General features: G+C 41.2%; 1 protein-coding gene across 2 annotated transcripts in view; it reads right to left on the bottom strand.

The window, feature by feature from the left end:
• Positions 1-1,243: 1,243 nt before the first annotated feature.
• LOC125889869 (coronin-1C-A) overlaps positions 1,244-27,007 on the bottom strand; it is a 40,709-nt gene continuing 14,945 nt past the window's right edge. For both annotated transcript variants that reach the window (XM_049578094.1, XM_049578095.1), the window contains 10 exons: positions 21,732-21,931; positions 9,528-9,650; positions 7,762-7,891; positions 7,411-7,592; positions 6,902-7,021; positions 6,513-6,617; positions 5,752-5,897; positions 5,474-5,531; positions 5,088-5,330; positions 1,244-4,064 (listed from right to left, as the gene is read on the bottom strand). In XM_049578094.1, coding sequence (XP_049434051.1) covers positions 3,945-4,064; positions 5,088-5,330; positions 5,474-5,531; positions 5,752-5,897; positions 6,513-6,617; positions 6,902-7,021; positions 7,411-7,592; positions 7,762-7,891; positions 9,528-9,650; positions 21,732-21,931 — 1,427 coding nt within the window. In that variant the 3' untranslated portion in view covers positions 1,244-3,944. The remainder of the gene's footprint in view (positions 4,065-5,087; positions 5,331-5,473; positions 5,532-5,751; positions 5,898-6,512; positions 6,618-6,901; positions 7,022-7,410; positions 7,593-7,761; positions 7,892-9,527; positions 9,651-21,731; positions 21,932-27,007) is intronic.

Below are 27,007 nucleotides of genomic sequence, written 5' to 3'. Positions count from 1 at the left end.
AAAAGGCTGGCAATATTTTACTTATTGCCATCAAATCCAATGAAAACAATCAAACCAAATGGATCCTATATAAAAGTATTTTCTATGTAGTCAAAGCCTGATATCATTTATTCCTCTGCTCTGTACCATATAACTGCATAACTGTCCTAAAAAGATTAAAAACACATAAATGAGCCACACTGTTGCTTCAGCTGATTTGCTCTTTCTTTACCATGAAAAAGGGAACTGATGTTTATTTTGAGTTAGTCACACATGTTGTCCATAAACACAATTTGTGAGTGTAAGAAAATACTGATACACTTGAGTATTGCGATATTATGTTTTGCAATACTGTATCGATTCTTAATTGTTTTGTTTTTTTATTTTCTTATTTTGTTTACCTAAAGAATCATGCAAGCATGCTCTGATGAGCAAATTTTAATGCCTTTGCTCACATATAAATAATAAAAGTAAACTTTTTATGCATATGATGGTGCGTTCGTAACACAATAAATCTAAATTAGAAACAAGCAAGCTGTCATCTTGCTTAGGGTATCAAAATATATTGAATTGTAACTCCTGTATAGTGATACAAACCAACAGATTATTGCCCATACACCACCGTACTCACTGTGTATTATCTGCAGCTGAAAACAGTACAGTACAAATACATTATTTTCTCCTGTTTGAGTGACGATTTCTGAAAACTTCCAAGTGTAAATTACAGAGATGGACTAACACATTGCTGCTTATGGTGTATGGTTTATTTGAATATAGGAGAATGTCAGCCCTATCCTTTAAAGAAGCTTTATTTCCTGTAACGTCTTCCTCTTGGTTTCAGTTCAGGCTCAGGTTTATTGTAATCAAACTATGAACTTTTAAAAGGTCCAGTGTGTAGCAGTTAATGGCATCTACAGCAGTGAGGTTGCAGAACTTAAATGTCTCCCCCAAATGGCCATTATCTAGAGCCAGTGTTTGATTTGTCCGTTCCAGGCTACTGTAGAACAACAGACATAAACAGCTGACTCTAAGGTAACGTTAACACAGTGACTCTTATTTTCAGGTTATATTATAGACTAATGTAAACAGTTGTGAATATTATATACCATTTCTGCCAACAGATGCCTCTGAATCCTACACACTGGACCTTTAACTTAAAAAAAAAGGTTAAAAAGTTAAGTTTCCAAAGTTTCTGTTAAAAACTTTTCAGTGAAGACGACACATCTGAGGACAGCAGTGACTGAATGGAAAAGATACAACGAACCCATTTTAAAAATTCTTTATTAATTTTTCTTATAATCAATGTTTGATACTTGAAGCAAGAATAATGAACAAAAATGCTGAGCAGACCTCCGACACGAGGCTCCGTCCTGGTTCGTTTTTGTCTGATTTAACTTTCTTGATATTCATACGCCCTCCAGCATTAACGGAGGTTCTACTTTTCTCATGATGCATTATGGCAAGGTGCAGGGAACAAAGACAAGGGGAAACATTTAAAACCCACCTCCCACACAAATACCCTCTTCAGCACAACCACAAAACAGAAATCAAATTAAAAAAGAAGAAGAAAAATACAGAAAATATGGTCATGTTATTTACACAGCTTTCACTCAGTTTCCTAGACCTAAATTACAAACATACATCTATCTTTCAACTGCACATTTCTCCAACCTACAGTGTCCCTTTGGATCGCTATTCACTACTACTCCTCCAAACTTTGCTCTCGTGCCAACAGTGCTACAAACAATCCATAGAGTGGCAGTCTGATATACAACATAGGGCAGTGTAATTTGTGTCAGACACATTTCTGTAGCACTTGATTTCCTGTCACTAATATTCTACGACTCGCTGCTTAAATTGCATCTCAAAGCCACGATGACTCAAAAGGCTGCTTCTCGGTTTGACATCAGTTTTGAAGATGTTTTCATACCCGTACCAAGGTGGGAAAGTGTCAAAATGTCAAGGTTGATTATTAAACCCCAACAAGTAATGCTGCCTGGTGTACTGTGGGCTGGATTGGCAGGACTTCATGATGTCATCCATGTGGCTAACAGTACTTTAGCAACAGTGTCCTTTGAACATGGTGTTCGTACTAAGCATAGCACCTCAAAGTGATTTTAAGTCTGGGCACCTATCGATTCTTCCATTTACTACACACATCTACTCTCACAACAGTCCCCTACAAACACTTCCGTGGTCACCTCTATGGCACTTTCAGGTCTTTACAGTGGTAACAAAATATTGAAGGCAAACAACAGACTGAACCATTACCCGTCTCAGCTTCCCACTGGGAAACAAATCCAAAACATTATCGCATCAGTCCGATTAAAACAGCTCAGACCGGACAATTCAATGGTTCCTTGATTTTGTGACACCTATACTGAATCGGGGGCATCTGAGAAATAAACCATTAAAACAAAAGTGGAAGTGCTAAGAGGGATATAAGCACAGCTGGAACAAGAAATAGGCTAAAATTAACAGTGAAGCGATAACCCAACTATTCAATTCATACAAGTTAGAGGCAAGTCTTGGACGTTCTACTGAGTCCTTTTCATAACCCTCCCCTCCAATAAGAAACAAAACCTCCATAGTGATAGGTACCCAAAAAGACCAAAGACATGAGGCACATATTCACACACAATCTTGGCCTGTCAGGTCTATCATGAACAGTTTCTCCAGCAATCTCCAGTTTTATCACCAGAAGGTTTTAAAGAGTCAAGTCGATGTGTAATTACTTGGTGTCATTTCATGTCAATTCCTGTCTTGTTTGTACAGAGGATACAGATCTGGGATGGAATATGATGCGTTAGGAATGGCGACAAAAAATAATCCCACTACACTTGACTGCACTTGTGTGTTGAGCGAAGCCCGTGGACACTAAACACTGAGGTCGCTGACTGAACCTCTCACAAAAACAAAACAGAGCTGAGGTTGGTCTTTTCATGGGCAGCACATAGATGTTACAACAGCAACCAACCAGTGTAACTGAGTCACTACAGGAGAGTGTTCACAGAGAGAAGAACATTATAGGAGTATTTTTTCCCCCAACACCAAGAACTGCCGATGAGATTTGTGGAATGTGTTTGTCATTTCATCCAATCAGCACACTGTGCATGTTAATGAAGCAAGACAGAAAGGAATGCATGTTTACGTGAACGACTGTCCACAGTCAGAATGATGGGAAGCAACAGGAATGGGAAGAAATGGCAGAAAGCAGGAGTTAATTTGTGCAGCTTCAACACAGACAGCAAGAATTGTCATTTGTGTGATGTCTGGGTACTCGGTGTAGACTGTGGCAGCTTAACAGGTCTTTAATCTGAATTTATTTCCTCTAATTACACAGTTTGAGACATCATCTTCCTGGCATAACTACCCAATTAATTTAAATTATCTTAATTTCATAGTAATTTATTGATGACCTCCTTACATAACCAGCACTAAGCGTCCCTGTTTGCATTTTGAATCTTCCCACAAAGAGAAAGAAAGAAATACTGTTAAGGAGGTGTAAACAAAAAGTCAAATTTGGCAACATTACAATTTTGGGGTATGTTAACATGAAACACTGATACCTATGTAAAAAAAAATATTTGGGTATGCAATGGCAAATAGGGACTGTTGATATTCGACTGGTCATATTTTTAAAATGCAAAGGAATCTGTAAGACCTCTTTTTTTATACAAGTAGACAAAATAAAAAACGACTGCCACACAATAAAAGGAAAAGAGTCCTTTGTCACCAAAAAGCAAAAGAGTATTTTCTGCTAAATTTGCCATACGTCTTTATTCCACCTGTGTTATACTGAGGGTCGGGGGCTGGCTAAGAAAAAGTTCATCTGGAATGTTGCTAGGGATCGTTGCTAGGCAGGCCTCAGACGAAACACTGTCATTGAGATAGGCAGTGACTGGTCCCGCCCACCCCCCAGCCAGTGGAACGTCCTGAATTGTAGCGGGTTGGGTAAAAGGTCCCTAAATGGCAATTTTGGACATTTGCTCTTCAAGTGTGATGATTCGCTTCTCCTGAGAGCTGACCAGGTCCTTGAGAGATTTGATTTCTTTCAAGATCTCCTCCAGCTTGGCTTCAGATTTCTGTGGAAGACATAAGAGACGAGTGAGACTTGTTTCTGTCACAACAGTGCTGCAACTGCCTCGCTGTGAGACACACACAACTACAGTAACCTGAGGAACGTCACAATAGTGTACGAGACACCTCTTGTCTCTCAGCTGCTACCTACAGTCTTGGACTGTACATGCCATGTGGCAGGGTCTGGTGCTCTGAGGGTTAACATGTTTCACCAGCACTGGAGCCCAGTGGGCTGTGATTACAGAGCAGGACTGCAGAGAGACACATGGGCTGGGTCCTAGGCGGGCGGCTGTGTTGTGGGTGAGGTGCGGCAGGACGCCCAGCAGCAGGCGCCCAGAGCAGCAACAGACCCCTTAGTTTGTGGGTCAGAGAGTGGGTTGAACAACATTTACAAACCACCTCGTGAAGACATCCAGGGATCTACACTGCTTCGAACACATACAATTTGTCTGCTTGAAACTGTGAAGACCAGAGAGGCAGCTGCACAGTGATGAAGCCAGAGGTGAGGGGCATTAATGACTGAGATGTAGTAGGGAGTCAGACTCTGACTTCTCATGATATCTACTGAGTGATAAGGCTGGAAAATATATTAGTATTAACTGTTTACTGACCATCACGCTACTTTTTTGTTCTTTGTCAATTATTCTTTCGAATAAACACCACAAAAGGACGTTGAATGTGGACTACATTAGGGCTGCAACTAAAAAATATGCTAGTTATCATAATAACCTGCAGATTATTTTGTCAAATTGTAATTTGGTCTATAAAATGTCTGAACAGTTTCCCCAAAGCCTACGATGACATTTTCATACAATTCGTGTTGGTCAGCCAACAGTCCAAAACCCAAATATATTCAGTTCACTGAATCATAAGACAAAAAAACCCTCAGCAAATCCTTTTCACTCAGAAACTGGAATTAAAGAATGTTTGTTGTTGTTGCTGCTTAAAAAGTCACTCAAACAATTAATTTAATCCTGTGTTACATTAATCAGACACTCTGGAGATCTTAAGACAAAGTAGATACTCACAATCGATGGAGTTGGGGAGGCAGACTTGGTGGCAGGGCTTGAGTTCTCTGTGTTCTTGGTCACCTTGTTGTCCAAAATGTTCTTTTTGACCACCTTGAATTCGCGGTTCTTGAGCGGGACATAACCGTTCTTGAGGGAGATGAGGATGGGGTCTCCATTCTTGTTATCGAACCACTCCTCAGCCTCCAGGGCAGGGTCAGGTCCAGATGTGTCTGGGTACAAGTCGTCCTGGAACAGGTCCGACTACAGGCAAAGGACAGAGTGTGAGGAAAACTCTATAACCAGCTCATTATAAGACGAGGCCTCGCTCGGCTGCCTGTGATTCAACATGCAGATTAGAGGTGTGCTAACTGTTTGCAAAATGGCAATTTAGGATGAGGACTCACCTTTCTTGGTACAGTCATCACGATAGGCTCACACTTCCTTTCATGCAGTTTATAGAACCTGGCAACATAACGATCAAAACAATTAACCACAGGACAACACACTATAAACAACAAAGGCAACAGACAGTGTTTTAGGACAGTTTACTGCCCTCAGAAGGATTTATGATTATGTCATGATCATGTTCTGCCTCCTTGTGGTGAGGCTGGGAACTCCACATTGGATCAGGCTGACTATAACTAAAACTGGAGATGTTGACTAGCCATCACACTTAGCTTACCTTGCAATTTCACACTTATTGACATCAAGGCCCCTCTTGGCCATGTAGCCCATGCCCCTCTGGGGCTCCTTGGTGGTGAAGGTGCTGAGGTAGTGAACATATGGAGCCTCATCTGTGATTTCAAAGTAACGGATGCTGCTGTCACCCTGTCAAGAAATAAAGAAGTGTTTTATTTCTGTATTGAGTTGTGTAGAAATCAAGCCATTTGGTGCTAAAAAAGGAAACTTAGTGCTTCCCACAGAATTAGGAAGCTTTGCGGGTTTTTTTTGTTTGTTTTCATATGTGTCTCCCTTTGTATCATTTTATGTCCCCTCTCTAAATTCGGAGCTCTGTGGGGGTCCTTGAGCACAGTGTAGGTGGATCTCAGTCTTCATTAATTCATGAGGTAAGCAACAACCTCCCATGCTAAAAAATGATGCCAATGCCGCAGAGCCAAAAACTGCTGTTTTATTGAATGACCATTTAGTTTATGGTCACAGGATCGGAAATTGATCAGTCAATCTGATCCCAGCTGATTAAATCAAAGAATGAGAGGAGCAGCTGTTGCATAGATGAGTGAAAACAAACTTTGAGAACCAGCGCAATGCACAGTGAACTTTCACTTTCACACCATCTGTGCCAGGAGGAGTATATATATATTTCAGGAGCGCTCCAAATGAATGGTCCAGCTCCAAAAATAGAAATCACAATGTGACGGCAGATGTTGTTACAGTGGCGGGCTGCCACAAATAAATGCACGTGTGGGAAACCCTGGAACATACCTTCCCACAGAGGTAAACAACGTTGGTGTCTGGGTCGTAGAAGGGCAAGAGCACTCCGTTGCTGGTGTCCATCTCATGAACAGTAATGGGCTCCTCCATTTTTTCCTGAGGGGAAAAAAAGAGCATGATAAATGATGACACATTACTTCTGTGGAGAGACTAGCAATACAGAAAATGTAGGGCCAAGGAAAAGGTAATGTCCTTGAAAAAAAACGGAAGAAGTGGTCGTTAGCCTGTAAAACTGCACTTTTAATAGATGTGAATAATGTAGCACATTTCATAGTAATACCATTTTGAATTTTAGCATTAGCTTAAATGCTGTCTTAAATAAAAAGCTCTTTGTAATCTGCAGACCATAGTAGAAATCCAGTGAGACATATATTTATTACCGTGTTCCAGAGGGCGAGCTGTCTCTCACTCATTCGACTGAAGCCTGTGGTGAGGATGTTGCCATCAGCAAGGAAAATGGCCCTCATGGGCCGAGCGCCCTCATGTGCCTTCTCCTTCTCCTGTGAAGTGTAGTTTACAGGTCAACACAACACTTACGTGCTCAAGTCTCTATTTCCTGAACGGTTTCTTCTTATCTTATTATATCTATGTTTATTTTAGGTTTTTAGTGTAAGCTCTACTTTTAGTTTAGTGGCATCACAAAGCATTTTACTCAGCTCAAAAAAAAAAAAAAAAATGCTTTCACTTGTTTGCTTCTGAAGGTCAGAGTCAGCTACACAGCAATGTATCTAAAACTAGCAATAATTCGACGTCATACCCGAAGACTATTTGAAGGGAACAAGGTTGCTGAACCCAGACCTACTCACTGCACCTATCAAATATTTACCTCTCATATACAATGGAATATGAAAAGAGGATCACAATAAAGAAATCTTTGAAATCTGCTTACAGCAACAATCATCTCCTTGCGGGGATCAATGACACGAATGGCCTTGTCCTTGCAGGCAGTGCAGATGAGGCTCCCGTTGCGATTCCAGCTCACGTTGTAAATGACATCCGGGTGCATGTCCTCCAGGGTGATCATAGCCTCTCCTGTGCCCGCATTCCAGATGATGATCTGGTTGTCACAACCTGACGACAGAGTGAAGTAAAAGTGAGCAGGACAGCAGCACATCCAAGTCACACACAATATTTTGTCTTTCAGGCAGCTGCCACCATGATGTGTAACATCTTACAGATTTGTGTTGAAACTGAATTTCATCAAGTTTTCTAGATTTAAGGGCTTAGAGAGAGCTTCTACCTGCACTAAGAAGGACATTGCGTGCTGTTGGGTGCCATGTAATGATGCCAACGCGCTTGGAGTGGCCCTCCAGTACCACCACTGGCTCAGACATGCAAGTGACAAGGCCATTCTCAGGAATCTGCCACACCTGTGTAGCACATGAACAGGACAGAGGTCAGCAACAAAACAGACAAAATTATAAATGTCAAAGATTTTATCATGAATCAATCAACCCCACCTACCAACTGTATAACTGCACATAGTACACTAATAAATGGTAGTAACCAAAAGGAACCTGAGGGGGGCAGCAGTGACTAAGAGTTCAGATACCAACAAGAGCATCCAGATGGGATATGAAGTCAGATTTAACAAAAAACTAAGTTTGTTACAATAAAATAGTACAATAATTAATTAATGAATTAAAAAAATACCATTGCAGAAACGAAGATACACAGCTGTTGTGTAGGTAACGGTGTCTACAGGCATCAGATACTTTTACCAAATTTAGGACTGATCATTGAACACAGCATATTTTTCTTATTACAGCATTGCAGGTCAGAATGAGGCTAAGTAGTATATATGATCTATATGTAGGGAATATGGTCATTATGGTGAATTAATGTAAATTTTGCCAACGGATAATTAAAGTAAAATATAAAAAGACTACTCTGGTCAGAGGTAAGTTCAAAGATTTACAGTTTTAGAAATGTGGACTTAAATGAAATCAGATAAAATGTTCATAGCAAACCTCACAAACTCAAATTTAAGACTGTTTCATAACTTATAGGTCCTAATATTTATAAATGATTTGTAAGACATTTTAAGACTTTTCAAGGACCTGCAGACACCCTGGGTAATGTACATGAAATATTTCAGATGTTGATGTCTGCGTTGCGTGATTTGTTTTACACAACTGCTGGTGTAGCTTGTGTCATGGGACATTCTGAAAAAACCTAAGTATTTGCAGACATTTTCTTTTCAGCCGATAAAAAGGTTTCCTGTATTACTGTCTCTGGCCAACAACTGTCACCTACGTATTCTTTTGCATTTCATTTCTGTCACACCAAGCCATGTCCAAATACTGATGTTCACTTGTTTCAGTATATTAAGGGTTCTGTGTGCTCACGTTTGTCCACTATGCACTTTATGTGATATGACCATTAAAATCTATTTTGTATTGTAAAAAAGATGTATACAAATGGTGTAGCTAAGTCCACATCATGGTGCAGTCTGCAGTTCTACCGCCCACCCCCACCTAATCTAAACTAAACATCACTAAGAGCCTGTGTAAACTGTGAACTTTGCCTTCAAAGATCAAATGCCATGAAGAGAGGAACCATTGATGGTTCCTCTCTTCATTACATGGTGTATACTTCTGCAAACATGAACTAAATATGGCATTGATTCAGAGTGGGTTTAACAGGAAGTAAGGACTTTCAGGTGAGGAAGTGGTGGCTACAAACATACACAGGCTGCACCCTTTTCTCAGCCCTTCACGGCCCAAATAAGGACATACGGAGGAAAGTACTACTACAGTCTCAAAAAAGTCGGTGACCTCAGCTCAATAAACAGCTAAATCATTCCCCAGCTCTGATTCCTACAACACATATTTGAGTCTAATCTAATCCAGAGGGTGAGGTCTGCACCCATCCCTGAGTTACAACAGCTCAGCCTTTCGCAATAAAAGCGAGTAGTCTTTTGTCAATTATCAGCTCAAGAATGTGTGTTGCATTTCACCAATTAGGAGGGCTGAGTTCAGGTGGAAAGGGTGTGGCGAACCTTACCATCACTGTGCAGTCCTCAGAGCCGCTGGCAATGACCTGATCATTGTGGGGGCACCACTCAATGTCTAACACCGGGCCTGTGTGACCACACACTGTGGGGTAGGATTTGTCAATGCGTCCTGTCTGTAAAGACAAAGATAAACAACAGAGAGTAATGAGATTAGTCTTAGTCTGGTCCTGATTGGAGAACATTGTCCGTGCTGGAGGAGTGAGCATGTTTTTAAACAGGACAATTACAGTATAATCCTAAATCCCACCTGCGAAATTAAGCTCACACACAAACACACACGCATACATGCATGCACACACACACACACACACACACACACACACAAGCAACATCACATAACAGATTCATCCCACGGGAGAAGGAAATTACAGCCTGAGCAGACAATCAGAACTGAGTGCGACATGGCAGAATTAACTGCATGTCCATCAACACACACTGTAAATAAATAAAGACTATTTTTTAATTTAAGAATCTGGAAGTGACTTTGATGAAGTGATGACATGAGTGAATACAAAGAACCACAACCAAACTCATGTGCCAACACAGTTCGAAATGTTTGAAGACAGAACACATCATGGAAATGAGCTTTGGATTTGATTACACAACATGACAATACATTTTACCCACATTCACCCCCAGTCGGATGAGAGCGCTTTATGAATAAGAGCAACTGCGTGGGGTCAGAAAGTTCTTAAGATGTGGGGAAATCCCAGTACCACAAAAAATCTTGCCAAATGCTGTAGACTAGGGTTTTAAAACATTTTTTGTCCTCTGACATGGCCCAACAAACGTAACCGCCTAAAGCCAGAGAGTCATCAGCCTCGGTTTGTCACTCCATCCCTGTGCCAAAAAAGAAGCTAGAGTTTTATTGGTTGGAGATTAGATTTAGCCCCTATTGGACCACCCATAGTAATTAAGCAAAGTTATTAGTGGTGACGTCATTATACAGTAGACACATGCCAACAGATGCTTAGTTTTCCACAGCATCTCCTTACTTTAAAATGGTAGCCCTGTATCAAACACTAAACTGTGCCCTTTACATAACCTGCTTATGCAACTAATGGACTGGATGACTATAAATGCTTTTCTGATGCACACAGACACACACATATACATACACACAAACAACATTCATTTATACTGTGCATCCTCTTCCTAAAATCAGCTGCCTGCAGCTGGATTTGACCTCTGAACCCTATGAATCAGGAGAACTAGTTGCTTTCTACATGCTGAGGTGACTTAACAAACCCATGCTGTGGTCAGTGGGTGTCTGGGACACACCCTAGTCTGTGTTGACTTCAAGTACCACCGCAGGGCCGGAGAAATGATGTCACTTACTGTGGAAAGAGTCCTGCTGCTGCAGCCCTATTTAAAGCACCATGGCTTTCCTAATATATCAAAAAAAAAAAAAAAAGGAATCACTCACTGCCCACAGCTATTCTGCCATTATCCTGGAAATTGAGCTACTAAATCTAAAAATTGTATATTCAGTAATGAGTAAGAGGTACAACCAAAACTAAACTTAAACCACATGAGAACATAACTCAAGGTAATTACTACAGTTTATCCAAACATGGATGCATGCACACTGTGTGTTTTAAGGATTTACAATGACAGTGCACACACATTTGAAGTTCACACAAGCAACATGGCCTGTTTTTGACAAAAAGAAGCCCTGCATTTCACTTGAGTTATTACAGTGTGCGCAGCCCGGCCAAATGGCCATTTCTCACCACCTCCAATCCACTGCTGCCTGCAACTGCATGTTATGTCATTGTATGCTTTTCTTTAGTGGCCTCTGGGACCCATTTTTTCTATTTCTTGTTCTAAAAGGTACTTCTGAGTTGTGTCTTCTCCCACTGCAGCTTAGCTCCTCCACCTGGTGTGGACATCAGACAAACTGACTCTTGAGCACCACAGAGTGTACTAGTATTTACAGCACTTTAACAAAAAGCCAAAATTTATTCCATTTGTCAAACAGCGATGGGGTAAACTATCAACAACTGCTTGTGACTTTAGTCAGTTAGACGTGGCTACAAAAGGCAGCTGGTGACAGTCTCAAAGTTCCAAAGAGACTGAGCTCATTATGCCGTTTAGAGCCAAATGATAACATGTGACTTTAAGCTTTTAAAAGAATGGAACTTTCAGAGAGATGAATACAAAATGAAGTAAATACTGTCCTTTTAGCTTCCCAGTGCAATTCACTGTCTGCAGCACACTATGACTATGCTGAGACTTTAAAAAGAGCAGAAAATGAAGTCTAGTTTTGCAGCAAACAGATCATATTCACATCTTCTGTCCAACTGGTAATCTGACACATTTCTGACAGAGCGACCTCATCAAATCATTTTTAATTTTGATCCAAAACAGAGCGAGAAACAAAAACCCAGAGGCAAGCAAAGGATTGGTAGCCTTGGGCCTCGGAGGGACAGTCCAGTCCTGGATATCAGTGTCATATTGCTCAGGCATTCCTGCTTTTATACATTTCCCCGTCTCTGCTACAGCAGATAACGAAGCCTAGCAGAGGGCACTTCAAGGCTATTACAATTCACATCCATAGTGATGTCGCTGATATCACTGAGTAACGTGATTCATATCTCATTGGTCTGTTCCTTGTCACTGAGACTGAAAAGATGTTTACTGGGTCGGTACAGTCCTACAATGGCTGGACATCTATACAAATCACAGGAGGTGACTCTGTGCTCTATGAAAATATTGGGCCCGTACCATGCAGTCACCTGACAGACAGAGTTGGACTGTGACACAGACTTCAACTGCAAGTTTAGAGATCAAAGTCCAGTGTATGTGAGAATGAACTCTGCATGTGTGTACGCGCCGTATGTGAAAATCACAAGATCTTGTCTAAAGCTCACCCTGACAGCTGAACACACCCTGAAATCTACCCTGAAGCCGAGTGAAAAGAAAGCAGACTTTGACACCGCTGTCAACAGGGATCTACGAGCCACCATCCGGTATCAGATAACATTCACATTAAATATGAGACTGGTGACCTCTCCTCTGCTGCTCAGTCTACTTTGAAATGTTCATTTATTAAATCACAAAGCATGAAATATTTGCACCATGAGCTAGACCTGATATCTGTGCGCATTAATTCCATCTCATACAGCAGAGATGAATATTACAGCCGAGTTCGCTGGACTTTTCCCGCGCATGATTTCCTCAAGACAGCAGGGACAGGATGTAGAGCAGTTGCACACACACCGATGACCAGACGTAGCAACAGAAAGAGCACAAACAAGTCTGACGAAGAGCAAACTGATTGCTGACAAGCTAAACACTTCAGATTCACTGCATTATTCCCTTCAGTAACGTTGCAGTAATAACTTCACAATATTTTCACAACATAAACAGATCCAAAGTGTTATTGATCATGTTCGGTCTAGTTCAAATATGTGCACACCTCCAAAAACCACTTATAAGTCAGAGTATTAACATTGTCAAACCAGTTCTGTCGTGTTTCAACATAGGTTGGTACTGTGCTACTATGGCAGGATCTGTATGCTACTGTGGTACATTACACAGATGGGTGGATATTCTTCTACTACACACAAACACTTAATGAAACACTGTGGTTTTATGTTCACTTGGCTGCCATAATGCCGGATAATTGCAACAGATCCTCTGGTTCTCTGGTTTATGTGCAAGAGAAGAAGGGAGTAGACTGTGACCTGCTTGTGTTAGTGCATTATCACTGTTTACTATGAATGTACAGTAAAAAATATTTATCTGAACTTCAGAACTGACTGTACGCAAACTATGTGGTGTGTGAATGTGTTGATTATTACTGACAAAGGGTTGGTCGAGCGTTGCAAGCTCATACATGCAATTAGAAGTATGTAAACAGGGCAGTATGTATGATAAGCATGCACTCGTGTTTTATGTCCGTCCTTGCAGAAGCTTGGTTACCAGAGTCCACAAAAGATTGAGACCACCTACGGGAGCTATCAGAGAGAGACTTTGAACTCCAGTTCAGACATGCTGCAAAGATTTCTACATGATCTCTTAGTTTAGTCTCAGTTTTCAACAATTTTCCATAAAACACTTTTCAGCCGTACACTTAAGTTAAAATAAAATGTTTCATACTTCATGAATAAGTATACTGTTGACTGCTCTTGACTGGCAGCAATGAACCGTGAAGCCACGGTAACACTATCTAAACTTCAGAGCTCGACATCCTGATCAACCCAGGCAGAGCAGAGAAGACCGACAGTTTGACCAGAGAGCCAGACGTTCTTGGCATTCCACACCTCAGCCCCAGGCAGCTCTGGTATGGGTATGACTAATGAGAGCAAGAGGGCTGTTAGGGTGTCAGATATAGCACCCTTTGAGGTGTTAATGGTGTTCGTGTCTGATATACACAATTAGGAGTACCAGGGTCTAAAGGGCGAACACGAGTGGATCTTGCCTCGAGCCTGCATATACATCTGATAACATGATGCACAGGGCAGGAATGCAGTTTGCATGGCGTTAGATCACTGTAAATGTTCGCACTGCCAATTAACAGTTTAAGTGAAAACAACACCCAAAGCTGTACACAGGGTAGCTCGTAACACAAACTGCACTGCAGTGGGATCACCTTGGTGGAAGAGTGTAGGTAAGTTAACCTGTGGCAACTTGTTGCATTCCCCACCTCTTTCCCCCTGGAAATGCAGAGCTTCAGGCAAATTTGCAAGTCTGAATTTGTCTTAAACTGAGGCATTTTAAGTCAAATATCTACCAGAATGTGTGCCAAACACAAGCATAATGAGATGTCAATCAGATGCATCCCTAGAATCTGCCTCTCCTGACTTGAGGCTAGAGCACACGCTAGACACATTACTATAACTGCTGGTAGGAAATCAGGAGCTCAGTGACGGCTAAAATTACTACAGTATGAACAGATTAATGTCTGGAGCCTTTGATGCTCCAAAACAAAAATAAACACTAGTTTGGAGTTCTAGAAAATGTATGAAATAAATCTTGACAGATTTCCTTATAACTCTTTCACACCTGTTGGACAATAATGTGCTCTGGTAAACAGAGATTTCAGTTCGGGATGGAATTGAAATAATTGCCTACTCAGACAGAAAAAACTGAAATAAGACAGAAGGAGACAGCATAAGACAGGTGTCACCAAACTAAATTGAGACCTAACTGGAAGCTTAATTTTATGTAATGCAGTTCTCTGTAATTCAATGGTTTGGCAGTGATGTGTGAGGGTCTACAGCCTAAAACGGATGACTGGGGATTAACTTGTGACAAGAGTCTCATATGCAGTTAAATGCAGGTTGAATGTGTTCAGCAGAGCGTGTCATATGAGCTCCTAATATAAGAGGTCTATTAATATCAAACAGCTAAAAGAACTATGACAGCATTCCTTGCAACTGCTAAAGGGGTGGAAAACAAATTAATGAAGCCACTTGAAAGAAAATCCTAATCATTTTTGACAGTTTATACCAGCTTTGTTTATCAATATCTTCATGTTATTAAATAACAGTTCCATTCATTTATCATCTACTACCATGACTGTCAAGAAATGTGTGCTCTCTATCTGTAGCAATTTGAATTTCGAGCCAAATATAAAAATTCAGTATCATCTTGTTCTACAGCTATTTGGCAGCAAAACAAGTGTGTATGCGCTGACTGCATGCAGCCTGTCGCAGTTGCTACTGCTCGTTTTCTTATATTTTCCAACTTTTACCTTTCTCCTTTTATCGTATTAGTTCTTTTTAGAAACTAGAAACGTATTAAGTTGTGCCCTCTGTAAATATGCAATTAGACAGAGTTCTGCTTTGTTTTTTCACCGTGGAAGTACTTTTCTATCCACAAGCTGCTATCCAAGACTTAAAAAGCAGCTAAAAGCAGTTAGCAACCATCTCAAAGGAGAAGTGGGGAGACAATGAGGTCTGTGATTTTACCCTTCGAGCAGAGGATTTAATCAGTCGCCCTATAATACGGATAGTAAATAATTGCTTTTGCCACATTATACCACTATGCCACTGTTTAAAAAGCGCTGCTGATGCAAATGTTGTATGTCACACTAGAGGCTGATGCTACTGTGTTAAACGTCACACCCATCACACCTCTCTTGCTTCTGGTATCCTAACATGCTGTCCAAAACCACACGCTGAGGTGGCATGATGCCTGTGTGGTTTGTTCTGTATCACAAAAGCAAAGGCAGCGAAATAATGTGACTTTGTAGCAGCGTTATATCACAGTCTTTGTAAAAAGTTCAAGTAAGAGGGATGGATGAGTGTATTAAGATTTTAATCAATTTTAATTCTCCTTAAAGAATCTCTTTGTCAAATCTGATGTAAAATCTTGTCAAAGTATTTGACTAAAACAGAAGCCAAACTAGTTAAAGAAGTATTTCACTACTGGTGAGGTGGTCTTTTAAAAAAACTGGATTATCTAAGCAGACGGTGACATGGTGGCGGGCATACAAAAATGAGGAAGTACAATCCATTGGATGTTTTGCTGGCAATTGAGTAGGGAGGTCTGGGCGCTGGCAAGATTGTAGGAAGTTGAAAAGCTGCTTGAAAACTGACAAAGTATCCCTATGAGAAGATAAGAAAACGACCTCCAACTTAGTAGATGTAATCTGCTCTTATTGTTTATTTTACTTTGTGCTTTTATTATAGACTGGAGGAGACTCTTTCAGTTTTGTAATTGGACTTCAGGTCTGCAAGGTCTTGTGGCTGGCAGGTCGACAGTTACATAGGACTGTCAGTAACATCACACTTTCACAACACTGCTAAAAAAAAAAAGGGCCCCAACAGACTAAACCAGCCAAGCAAGAAAATCATCTCCAAGGCAACCAGCCTACAGGTATAGAAGCGTGCTTAGCTACACGTAGCGACGTACAAGTGAAAATGATATTGTCCAGAACAAGAAAAAAACACTGCGTCAGTGCAAAAAAAACCACCCACACCAACAGCAAGGAGCTAAACTCAGCAGCTGAATACCTAACATGTCCATAACTACACTACAGACATTTGTATCCTTCGAGAGGAATGTCTGACGCCTAGAAAACAACCAGTTGCATAGCAACAAGTAAGACTGCAGAAAATGAGAGTGAATCACACGGCGATAGATACAAAGCTCAACACTGAGACACAAAAAAAATGGATGAACAACATCCCTCAAGGCAGCAGAGGACATTCTTTTCATTCACACAGAGGCCTGCACACTTCCTTTCCTTGCAGCTCAACATGTGATTCACACATGCACAGCACTAAAGGGTCTGCATGCTGTCCAGTGCTGCTCAGAGCTCCATGGAAATTTCCACTTTTTCAAGTCACTGCGTCTGTATGATAGGGCAGGAACAATACAGTGCAGCACACCACAGACTGAAACCTGAGCTAAAGAGATAAAGGAGACATACCTATACAGAGATGTACTACAGATGGACTGTAGTGCTTCATATTTCTAGTACACGGCTAGTGAAACTATCTAGGTCATAAGATAATTCCAGCATCTAAGACAAGTCTACTATTTACTACTACTATATCGGTTGTTCTGTTGCCAGTTAAGTATTTGGAGCAGCTGAAATCTTTAACCACATCTGGTGTTAGTATCCAAGCGCTTCTGCAACACAAGATATTTGCTAACAGGCCAATGAACAACACCAGCTGGAGGTTGCTGATGACTGATGACACAGAATCAGCGTCTCCAGTATGTCTACAGCCGTAGCGTTTAGGTTCACGCGTGCACTATTAAAACATCTGAGGCAAGACATATAATGAATATCAGAGAGGTCATTAACTTCTGTCATATCCTTGATGGGTAGATATTGTATTCCCTGTCAAGGACAGCTATTTGTGGCAGTGTCTCCACATCTTCCGTCTGTCTCCCCAGTGCAGGCTCACATGCAGTCCAGCACCTGTGGCCCAAAAAATGACCAACTGAGGAAACAGACAACATATGAATGAAAAGATATTTTTAGAAAGAAGTTGGAAGATATGAAAGGTATCCCACCTATAAAGATTTTGTGTGCCAGACTGATGCCTTCATGTGCGACAGCAGTTAGTTTGTGAATTAACTGCTCTCATGCAGGAGACTCTAAATGCATCAAATGACCTAAACTGGCACTGTACACTGTACACTCCATCAGCTATTATCATAACTTTATTTTAAGGTTTGCAGCAAAAAGGTAGCCTGCCTTATTTCTTAAAAAAAGCTATCAGGACTCACAGCTCTGTATTAATAGATTATAAACATTCATTATTCCAGCAGTCATACCGATTATCACATTAAAATAATTATTCTAATATGGCACTTGGATACAGCGAGTGACTGTGACAGAGACAACATCTGACTTTAACCCAGTTCTCTCATCTTGGCCGCTCTTCATATTTCGGCCTATCCCAGAATTCACATGTGTGCCGACACTGCATGAAGCAGCCAATGGCAAGGCAGGGAGGAAATGGTCTTGGAAGGCTGTCAGGCAGGGAGCAGTGGATGACCATATATGGTAAAATCTGCAGTCAGCAGGACTGAGCGGCAGAGGCGGCAAAGGCAGAGGCAACAGAGCAGTATAGAGGTCTTGAAACACAAACTGACCAAAGTATGGGGAAAGACCCTGGATATCATGCACACCCGGTGTGTTTCTGTGGGTAGAGACGGAGCGTAGCTAAGTTAGCAGCCAAACTAGTGTATGTGAGACAGAACAGAAATAATGTGTCACTGTGCACACACCCAGGGATTACTAACAGCAAAGGTTGAGCGCTGGATGAATGGAGCATTGAGGGACTGAATCCAAATCAAACACACACTCCACATCTGATCATCCTTTCTGTACAGAGGCAGCGTTTGAAGCACTAACGTGGAACATGCTTTCTACATTAAGCAATTGACTATGTTCTGTTAAGGCTCGAGTTTAGGTCAGTCTTAAAAAAGAAATGGACAAAAGAGGAAATGAAAGATGCTAACAATTAAAGTGACTAACTGCATGGAAAATAAAGATACTGATGGCTAAAACTCGACAGGCAGCAGGAAGTTAACACAATGGCATGCTTAGATAAATCAAATAAAGTGATTTCCAGTTGAGAGATATAAATCATAGCAACAGTAATGATTGACTGAGACTTCCCGTCTCATATGCCGAACAGACAAACAGGAATTATCAGGAATGTTTCACTGAACACTAGCTAGCTGCTGCATTCACTCCCACAGCTTCCTTCATATGGAAATCAGGGAATAAATTAGCAGGCATCCTGCTAAGAAAGAGAAAGGAGGAGATTGAAAGCATGAGGCAAGGGAATGACATGTGTTGAGCTGGACATCTGATGCCCTCTCTATAAATCCCTGTGTTCTGACAGGAGGAAGCAACAATGCACATGGCTGTGCTGAGTCACGACGGGCCTGCCGCACTAACCTCACCCTACTGAGTCACACAAAGACATGGCTCCATTGGTTGACGACTAAAAACTACGTTCAGACCTCAGGTCAGGTCACAGAACCACAACATCAACCTCTGAACTCCCAAGTGGTGCTTTCCCATTCATTTTCTACGTACAGAAAATGATGACAAAGAGTAGGTTTTCAGTGTATATGCAGAGGGAGTACAATGGTTTTTATGGAGGCTCATAATTTCAATAATTCAACAAAGAAGGTGCACAGTTGCATATGGCTTAATTGTGAAGGGGGAAGGAGCATCATCACACTTCTGCCTCCCCCCCAGCTGAAGTGTGGTGATGACAAAGGGCTGTGCTGGGAGTAAGTGTGGGACAAAGGCCCTGAGCAGCTGGCTGCCCACAGAGACTGGGAGCAGCACAGCATAGGCAGATGGGTTAGCCGGACAGATGCACCCTCACATTAGGGACGGGGAGGGGTGGGAGGGTGCAGGCATTTAGGGGATGTGTGCCCTTGAAACAAAAATGAAATGAAACCCAGGTGATTCAAACTGTAAGTGTCCTTCACTCAGGCACAGAGTTTTATCCTCTAAGCAGAGACATGTCTGACAAAGGCTCAAAAAGTAAAACAGACACATGTAAAGTCAACAGAATAACAAAATTGTAAAGCATACTGATTCATGTACAAATTAGTTTAACCATTTCCTAATTAAGAGGTAACATCATGATCCTTGTTTATTCAGTTCATTAGAAATTATGTTGGGTGCTGAGAGCAACTCTGTATTGCTGATCCACTGCAGTGCGGTCTAGTCATACAGTTTGCAAGAACAGGCTCGCCCCACTTTCGAGACCTGCACTGCCAGCTGAGGCTATACTGAGATTTCCAGATGGACCAGCTTTGTCAGAAAAATTCATTCGAGAATACCATGGTGATAAATGCCAAGAATAGATGTTAAAAGGAAAACATAAACATGTTGTTTCTATGTCCTAACAGCTGACTTTCTCCTTATATGCTACTCTGCAAAACAGGTTTGGTGGTAATACAAACTGGTCACACTGTGCAAAGTTCAACACACATACACACACACCATACTATTATTCCTAAATAGCATGTTGTTCCCCTTTCAGCTCCAGTGTCTCAATGCATGGCCTGTTAAAATGAGGAAAACACTGAATCTGAAGGATTAGTCTGTGTCATGTCTGCCAGCTCATATGTGGGAAGATCTAAAAATCCAGAGAAGCTTTTTTTTAATCTCTCACTTGAGGAAATTGCCCGAGGTTTGCTCTGCACATAGAGACCTCAGTCTCTCACAACTTTTTCATTCGGCAGTGAAAGTAGACTTTGTTCAGTAGACACGCCATGATTGTACTGGGACATGGCATACAGAGGGCAGCTCATTCAAACAGACACAGAGAGGAGGGCAGGAGGAGTGTGAAACTGGTCGAGCCTGCAGCCCACCTCCAGTTCAAGCGCTCTATTGAATGAGGTGCTGAGAGGTGTAAGCTGTGCGATGACAGGTCTGAGGATCTGGTCCCCTACGCCAGAGAATTCTCAGATGACATGGCAGTGTACTGGTGTACGCTAATTACAGGCCCAGGTTGGATCTGTCAACAGCATTGCAGTACTTATGTCACTCACAGTGTCAGGACCTGCCACTTGGCCACTGCTTAGAGCTGCCAAACAGAAACAACAGCAGCCAGCAATTCACCACTATCAGCCATAATTGCACCCAAGGGCTCTCTAGGGGGACATGGAAGAGCCTCCTGTTGGATTCAGTCTGACCTCTATTGAACCATAATTAGCCCATTATGACAGCAGGGTTAAAACAGAAGTGAGGGATGTATTCACCCAGCTAACTTGTTTACAGCTAAACACTCTTCAAATGCTGCCTTGCCCAACCCAAAAGTGATTCTAGTACAAGTGGAGTGATTCCTTATATGGAGAAGGGGATCAGGAGACTGTTCACTCCAGGGCTTGGAGAAGTTTCTGATGTACACATGAGGGTGTTTGAAACAGCCTGCTGGTAAACATTAATCCCAAGCTACAGTGACGAAAGAGTCAGCTGTCCTGCTTGTAAGAGACAGAGTCTTCAATGCAACGTATTATTTACTGTACACAAAACATGGGAATCAGTCGTTGCTCTCAAAAAGTTAAGAGGGAAATTAAGATTCTTTTGTTTAATGTACTCTACCTCTTTAGTTTATATTCATGTCAGTCCAAATATGACTCCAGAGAGGAGGACTTTCCTTCCTTTTATGTCACCTCTGACGTGGAGACAATATCACCCCACCCCCACCCCCATCTAAAAATATCCTGATGTAATTTGATCCACTTTAACCACGTTTAACAAAACCATCACATGCATAGCTGCACTCAAAGGACACACAATGCCTTTAAAAGGTTAGCTTCACACCATTTCAATGCGCCATTTTTCCTCAGAATAAAGACGAACAAACGGGTTTCTTATCAAAATGCCTAAGTTTTAGGGTGAAGGGCAAGATCAATGAGATGGACACCATTTATCATTTGTGTGTTCCTGGGCACCAATATGCAGAGACTGCAAATGAAAAATGCAACCTCAAAATTCATTTAACACAGATGTTAATTTCACCCCACAAACCTGAAGTTTTGGATACAACAGACACCATACTGAGAATTTGTCACTATCACCAAAGTAAGCCAAACAAAGTAGGTAATTTCACTTCAGAGCAAGTAATGAAAACTACCAAAAACACTGATTAACCAATGCATTGTTAAGCACTCAGCTCTCTTCAAGCACACAATACAGTGCTCATCCACTGTGGCATTTATTACTGCTACATGATACACCATAAACTTACCTTGTGCAGAGGGAGAACGAGGAAAGCTCCTCCACCACTGGCCTCAATAATTATGGCAACAAACTTGGGGTTGACCGAACAGAAGGCGCTGTCCCATGTGACCCTTGACACCCGGATATCATCGTAGCATTGGTCATTCTTCACCGCCTGGCCAAAGACGTGACGGAATTTGCTCTGCCGTACAACTCCTCGTCTCATATCTGTGCAACGAGCAAAGAGGAGGATTTAACATATGATAGTTAGCAGTTTAAAAAAAAAACAAATTTACAGGAAAGAGAACCACACTACAAACCAATATACATAGACTATTTGAAAGACTTGAAAACACAATACAGCCCATCCACAAATTGCTGCAAAGCTGTTCGATCATATGTGAGCATTATTCCACAACATGTGTTTGCCTCTCCCACTCTAAGGGCATTTTGAACCAAACCATTATTACTTGATACTCCAAGGGTCTCCCTGGAATTTCTGGGCATCAGGGTGCTGACAGTTTCAAAGAAGAGTATTACCAACACATGATGTAGCTTATAAATATGAATTTCACATATTTTGGAAGGGGTTGGTGGTGTTACAGTGGAGTATGATGGTGCAGCTTTACTGTTACATGTTTTAAGGTAAGTCCTGCTACTCTGACACAGACCTTTTTGCGTTTTGCATCACTACCATGTTGGATAAGATAAAGGAAGTGTAAGCTTTTTCAAGCCGAAAGACATAAACGAGGCAGTCCCCCTAAAAACAATCATCCTGGTGCTCACACTAAATGCATGTAGACTTCCTTCAATCATAAATTAAAAGCAGCAGTTCATCAACATTTTGTATTCTGTGTGACAATATTTTCTGGTGAGCAACAAAGTACCTACCCCCTGGGAAATGGTACAACTGCACTTATTTCTAACCCACAAAACTGCAAGTACTGTGTAGTATTCAAATGAGGTTTAAAAATGGTCAGACTTCACAAAGATGCGGCATATGCATAATGAACAGCACCAAAAAAGACATGACATTTCACTTAACACTTTTCATACGCCTCTTTCTTTTCATCTCCAGTTGCCAAATATTAAAACATCTGAAATACTAACATGCTTTACATGTGGCACATTTAGAAAGAGCTACTTCCAAGGGAAAATAGGACATACCCAAAACAAACAAAAACAGACTTTGTAGCTGGTTCAGCTAAAATCTTCACCAAGACAAAAAAATCTGCTGGCAGACAAGAGAGCTTTGGAAAAACAAGCCCATTCAAAAGCTACATGACCAAGTGCTGTGCTTAACATAACAGACCATTTCCAAAGATAATGGAAAGCTGGCCAGTCTCAGATAAACGGCCAGAATTGAGGTCCAATCTAACCTACAACCTGAAGAAACAACCAGGTTGTACAACCTAAGCTCTTAAGTGGTTTTGGAAGCTCCTCAAGTCCATTTTTTTGGAAATAGCACATGGTAACAGTTTCCCAGCCTGAATCACCAACATGATAAAAGCACAGCACAGGATGTGGTATATGTTTTGGAGGTGGTTTTCCATTGTGTGTGTGTGTCACAGAGAGAGAGAGAGAGAGAGAGAGAGAGAGAGAGAGAGAGAGAGAGAGAGAGAGAGAGAGAGAGAGAGAGAGAGAGAGAGAGAGAGAGAGAGAGAGAGAGAGAGAAACACAGTAAAAGGGAAAGAGAGTAAGCGAGAAACGCTCGTATGGCATGTTTCCGACAGGACAAGGATCACAACACAAGCAGGAAGTTCTTCCTGTACGGATGTGGGAGTGTCCTAACAGGCCGACTCTTCTGTGAAACACGTCAGTTGTTACAACTGTTTGTTTTGGATGTGTCAAACACTGACAGTGAGCTAAAAGACAAATTAGATAAGAACAGTTAAAGACACTTGAATGTTAATCTTCCTTAAACTGAGGATTTTCCAGTTTTCACCGAGTTACATAAGATTCTCTAAATCCTCCTCTAAATTTGTCTGGATCAGAAGTGCATGTGTCGAGGAAACTGAATTTGATTACTCCGGGAAAGGCTGACGCAGACCATGAGCAATGCACTGACATCTAAATAAAAAACAGCATCCAGAAATCCAGGTAGATATATTATAGTTAAAAAGTAAGACAGCAAATTAATTATGAGGGCAAGAAATTGATACCTTGACAAAAGATGTTTAAAAGGTTATTATTTGTCCTCAATGAGAAAACCTCCATAAACAGTTACTTTTCAAGTATGCCAAAAATGGGAAAAGAAGAGGTGTTCTTTCAACGCTCTACAAGGACAACTTGGTCATAAGGATTAAGGCTTGTTTGCTTATGTTTGAAACGATCTGTGCGAGACTTTGTAACAGTGTCAAAAAAATTCCCCCAAAATTGTTACAGTACAAGCAGACACTGCTGCCGTGGCTGTTTTGTGATATTGGGCGTTTGCAGGTTTTACTCGGTCGACTCACCATGATGATTTTATCTGAAAGGTATGATAGTACCTATAGGAATGATATAGATGGTTTTAGATGGTTTTGTAACGGTCATATTAACATACAAAGGATTAAGTATGACCTGTATCTCTAGAAAATACCAGCAATCCTAAAGAAACTGCGTCTACAATTTGCATTGGACAAGTTAGATGTGATGGTGTGTCTGCCCCGTCTCCACAGTATGCTGATGCTGGTGTGCTTGTGTATAAACTGCTGCAGTGGTGAATAGCCCTAGGCTATGTGAACTATCTACTGATTCTTCTGGCAAATACAGAACTCTATTACAGTTAGTGAGACAGAACAGATTGGGACGTCAGCCAGGTCGCCCTGTTAGACACAACCCAGATGAGCAAAAATTCGGCTTCTTGTGACTTCCAGTGTGCGCTGGATGAATGCACCCCAGGAACTTCACAGTTCGAGACTCCAGGTCTGACCTGAGTTGACAAACAGCCAAAATTCAGTATTTTCTGTATAAACTTTTAGTTCCACTCCAGTATAGAAATGTAGCACAGTAGAAATCTATATTTAAAAGTTATTAAGCTACTATGCCCCAAATTTCTTTAGTCCATGCTCTGTTTGAAACCACTGGTCAAAGCAGCACCATGAGAGAGACTGATCACTTCACCTCATCTCACTTTCCTTTCCATGTCCTTTAAACAAATATAGAATTTTTTTTAGAAAACTTTATAATAAGACACTAGGGGAAAATATTACATAGGATTGGAAAAGAAGTTGAAATTGGCATATATGTTAGAATAAATGATTGTCAAGTGTTTGACTGGCTAATTGTTGGCCCCTGCAAGTGGTCAATTAGAGCTGGTCCCTACTGGATGTCTAGTGGTACCATATGTTCTCTTGGTGGAAGTGAGTTCTCTTTCCTAAAAGGCAATAAGTAAAAAAAGGGCAGCAAAGCAATAACTGACTCATGAGGCCATTGCCAGTTCATCAGCGATTTAGTGTGCATATGAAAGAAAGTAATCTGTTATGATCATCTCTCAAGTATGTTGCAGCTACATTGAATTTTACGGAAATGTGCTTTTGACCTTAACAATTTCATACCTCCATGACATAGACTAAGCTTTGGCAAGAGGCTTGTATATATAATCACTTTGGTGACTGCCTCGTCATCTGCCCATTATCAGTGTTGACCTCTGGGTATCCATCAGGGGGTTGAGTACGTTAATATTCTTCTCCCTGCAAGTCTGCATCACTCAAAACGTCTCACGACTGCTCTCAGGCACGCTGCTCTTTATGCTGGGTATGACGTCTTGTTTGCAATAGGTGAAGGTAACAGTAAATTAAACATTCAGCAGCAAGAGACATAAAAAGTAAAAACAAAAGAAAAGGCAGAGCAAAAATTCCCTTTATGCCATGGGCAACTGCATGGGTGTTTGGTTGGCTGCAATCTGTCTCCAAGACATGTTTAGCAACACAGACATGCTGCCTAGCAACATCAGGGAAATACCAACGCAGGAAAGAAACACAATAGAATAGTAAGTAATACAAAGTAATGTCTTAAAAGGTTACTTATCATGTCAAAATGCAAACAGCTGTTAAACTTAGTTGTACTTCCATGTTAGGAACTCCTTGCCTTGCAAAACCAGAGCAAATTTAATAAGCTCAGGTTTCTCTTCAAGATTTTAGGCTGGAAAACATCCATTGACAGTGGACTGTGCTGAGCAGCTGGAAGCCTGACCAATCAGCAAACTATGGGAAGAGGTAAAGCTGATGATGAGAACAAGCCAAGCTTTATTTGGAGATTTTACAAATCACTGACACGCTGCCTCTCAACTACTGAACCTTGTGAAGAGCTACTTAGGCGTTGTACATATAAAATGAAGCATGACTGCATGGCCTATTGCGCACCTGAAATGTAAACAGATTTCGGCGGACTATTGAAATGGTGAAATGCGTCATTTTCAAAACAGCCTCCATGTCTTTCCATGGTGGTAAAAACCAATGGTTGCCCATAAAGTCAGGTGCAGTGCAGTTTCATGATGTCACTAGGAAGAGCACTTGTCAGCCATCTGTTTGTTGGATAAAGGTTGACTGAATCGTCTGTAGGTTAATTCTTAATGCTGACACACCTAACCCATGTAAATGCTATTGAGTCTTTCCCATTCTCAAAACAGAACGAGCAGTGAAACAACCCTGCTGCTCTTGGCTCTCAATTCGCAACAGAATAGTACACTGTATTATGCAGGAGAGCCTTATAAAATGTGCTGTTTTATCACCACAATTGTGTGAATAGCCTTGACAAAACAATCACTGCATTCTTGAGGTCAGTCTGGGCCTGCACAAAGATCCCCAGTCACACCATCCTTTGGCTCTAGGAACAGTAGGAAATGTTAAATATCATATGTTAGGATGTAACAATTGCCACTCTCAAGGCAACAAATCAGAGCTAGTACTGTGCCAATATGTCCAAGACGATAGCTAAATGTGTGATCTATGATCCAGTCACAGAAAAAAGGTGTCAGTTGGTCCTGTGCATTATCGCCAAAACTGTCACTGTGGATATAAAACCTGAATGAAGAGAGGGTTGGGCTCTATCAGTGTACACACTGTAGGTCAGAGCACACTGGGTGGGGTTGCAGCTGATTATGCAACACTGGGCCTTAGTGATTAAGCCTTGTTGTTGAATAAGGGTGTAACAATGCATCAATGTGGATCAATATATCCATTCAATGATTAACAATCCAATATTATCCATGTGAAGTGAAAACATTTATACGTGTCTTCACCTCTAAGATGTGCTTTTATTTTGAAATTCCCATAGCATGTCTGTGTCACCATTTCCATCCAAGCACACCTCTATCCTAAA

The sequence above is a fragment of the Epinephelus fuscoguttatus genome, linkage group LG6 (genome assembly GCF_011397635.1).
Source record: "Epinephelus fuscoguttatus linkage group LG6, E.fuscoguttatus.final_Chr_v1".
NCBI lineage: Eukaryota > Metazoa > Chordata > Actinopteri > Perciformes > Serranidae > Epinephelus > Epinephelus fuscoguttatus.
Note: the sequence above shows the minus strand (reverse complement) of the source record. Positions and strands in the feature narration are given on the sequence as shown.